The following is a 2,986-nucleotide window of genomic DNA, read 5'->3' on the forward strand; positions in this document are numbered from 1 at the left end:
ATTAGATAAGAGCGCTTCTCTCCACACCTTCACCAGCGTCTAACAGCAGCGGAAAGAGGAAGATCTAGTGCTGCTTCCACGAGGAGATACACATATATAGCCTATAGGTCAAACAGATATATAGGCGATACGTTAAGGAGAATTTACCTGAGGACATCTGTAGGAACGAAGTCAACTGATGTTGCTTTGAATTTGACAAGGTGAACCGAAGAACCCTTCTTCAAGCACCCACCGCAGCGATGCTTCCGAGTCCTGTAACCTCCACTCCGTTTTCGGTAAAGGACATCCTCAAACCGGAACAGCAACATGCTCTGAACCCCAACGGATTCATGGGTGTTGAGCAGGACATTGTCCCGCTGCAGTCGCTTCAGCTTCAGTGCATGCAGAGCACGCTGAGCCGGAGCCTGGATCTCCTCTACAGTCCCGAGAAACACAGCGTGATCGCTGGGGAACAGGTGAAATGCGCCCTCAATTCAGACGACTTTGACATCGTCAGAGGCTCCTGCGGATCTCCAACGGAGGAGGAGATGGATCCGAGCGAAGAAACAAGTAGGATATTTATAGTTAATACTGCTATTTTTAAATCCTTTGCGTTAAACAATCCAAGTGTTTTTGTTACAACCCAAAAAGTGTTTACAGTCTGACACTCAATTCTAAAGTTCCACAACGAACATGTATTCTCTTTTTTACGCATTAATTGATGCATGTGTAGTGCATCTTAAAGAATCAAGAAACCAATACACTGACATGAGAAACATCTTACATTGTATTTTTTTTTAATCGTATTTCTAAAGGATAAAAACAACTAAGTAACCATCAGTGGTTCCTGATAAGAAGGCTCTTCACTAATATGGTCCTGACAAGAACCGAAGAACACATTGTATTATGTAATAAATATAATGTAAAATGATGTTATCATTGGCTCTAAAACCAAATTAGTTCTATAATATGTAATATAACAAACACAAATTGTGCTGTAACCTCGTGATTTTATTTTACACCCCATTTACATTTTGCATGAGCATGTTTTTGCATTTCAAGTTGACTGCTAAATTCTAAAACCATGAAAACGATATTAGACATTCGATTAGATGTTAGTATAGGCCTAGATGTCATAGTAGTAGCCTACTAGTGTTAACAACTAAAATAGGCTAATAGAATTATTAATAATTAATATTAATAATAATGTTGTATTTATTAATCCCCTTCATTCAATGTAATTTCATACCGCATTTATAAGCATACATTTGAAGAGCTTAGATGCAAAAGCCTCTATGTTCAATCTGAAATTTTCTTCTAAAATGAGCATTATTCCCCCCCTCAGGCCCCTATGTTTATGTTCAGTAATTTCACTTTAATGGCAATGACAAGAACCTATTCATTGCCATTAAAGTGAAATTACTGAACCTACACATGAGAGCCTGAGAAAAAAATGCTCATTTTAGAAGAAAATTTCAGATGGCACTTATAGGCTTTTGCATCTGAACTCTTCATTTATTTATTGTATTTTTTTCCAAATAGGTATGTGTCCATTTGACGATTCCGGTTATAATGGTAGAAAAGAGGAAACACCGGGGGAGAAATCAAAGCAGAGGCTGCGCAGGAAACCTCGAGTGCTCTTCTCTCAGACTCAAGTGTTTGAGCTGGAAAGACGCTTCAAGCAGCAGAGATACCTGTCAGCACCCGAGCGAGACCACCTGGCTCACGTGCTGAAGCTCACCTCAACACAGGTCAAAATATGGTTCCAGAACCGGAGGTACAAGTGTAAGAGACAGCGCCAGGATAAAACTCTGGAGCTGGCCGGCCCGCGGAGGGTGGCGGTGCCCGTGCTGGTGCGAGACGGCAAACCCTGTCATGCAGCTCCGTACAATGTCACTGTGTCATATCCCTACAATAACTATTACAACAGCTATGGAAATAACCCATACCACTGTAACTTCACTTCTGTACCACCGTTTGCCAACACAAATCAAATACCCAACCACTTTGTGGATATGAATTTGACGACGGGAGGTGTTGATGGGATCAGAACTTGGTGAGACCATGGCATCAGTCCTAAAAGAGAAGATTTTGGATTAAGACTATTTAACCGAATGGCACTGCTGAGGAAAATACACTGTCATATCCTATAAATTGTTGTCTGATTTTATATATATATTTCTGTTTTTATATCTGTGGTTTACACAACAAACAACACCAAATAAAGACTAAATATTTAATAACATTTAGCTTGAAAGAGATTTTTTATATATATATATATATATATATATATATTTAGGAAAGCTAAATTATGCCAAATAAGGCTTTTATCGTGAAATGTGTTGATTGTGGCGGATCCCAGACAAATAATGATTTAACATATCAATTAAACGGAAAAAAAAACACCACTGGTGTCTGTGAGTTAAAATGTGACAATCTTTGATGTATATATAGATCCATTTAAAATAATTGATAATTTTTTACTACTGTATTTTTCGAGTAGCTACACTCCGACATGATTTGATTTCCTCAATGAGTTGTAAAATGTCCAGTGAACATAACACTTTGAACATAATAATATACAACACAAAATGTTTGGCAGTAGGCTATAGGCTATTTAACCTTAAAATAGTTAAGCTAGGTTTTCAAATGTATTTATTTATTTAATTATTTATTAATTCGTAGGCTATACGTATTTAGGCTATATTAGTCCAACGTGTGTGGACTTTTTTATTTTATTTTATTATTCTTTTTTATTTATTTTTTACATAAGAAACAAAAAGACCATTTTAAAAGAAATGGTCTGTCAGCTCGTTTAGGTTGCAGACATGTTAACTCTTGCAGTTATATGAACTATAGCAATCGCATGGTTTACTGTACAAAGTAAATATGTTCGTTGTGTTTAGTTATTTTTCATCTGATTCGATCCGTAAATTTTGTTTCGTTGGTATAACCCAGTATAGTCAGCTGATTCGATCATATTAAATATTTTAGAATAGCAAGTAAA

General features: G+C 36.9%; 1 protein-coding gene across 1 annotated transcript; it reads left to right on the forward strand.

Moving 5' to 3' along the window:
• Positions 1-239: 239 nt before the first annotated feature.
• Positions 240-2,091, forward strand: LOC107710827 (homeobox protein Nkx-2.5-like). The gene is made up of 2 exons (XM_016515675.1): positions 240-549; positions 1,522-2,091. Exons 1-2 carry the CDS (start codon positions 240-242, stop codon positions 2,037-2,039), a joined length of 828 nt encoding a protein of 275 aa, XP_016371161.1. The 3' UTR covers positions 2,040-2,091.
• Positions 2,092-2,986: the final 895 nt, after the last annotated feature.

Source organism: Sinocyclocheilus rhinocerous, unplaced genomic scaffold (genome assembly GCF_001515625.1).
Source record: "Sinocyclocheilus rhinocerous isolate Xijiao unplaced genomic scaffold, SAMN03320098_v1.1 scaffold1198, whole genome shotgun sequence".
NCBI classification, from domain to species: domain Eukaryota; kingdom Metazoa; phylum Chordata; class Actinopteri; order Cypriniformes; family Cyprinidae; genus Sinocyclocheilus; species Sinocyclocheilus rhinocerous.

Coding starts and splice junctions, on each gene's coding strand:
- LOC107710827 (XM_016515675.1), top strand. CDS start 240: ATGCTTCCGAGTCCTGTAACCTCCACTCCGTTTTCGGTAAAGGACATC. Junction 550..1,521: donor GGATCCGAGCGAAGAAACAA/GTAGGATATTTA, acceptor TTTTCCAAATAG/GTATGTGTCCATTTGACGAT.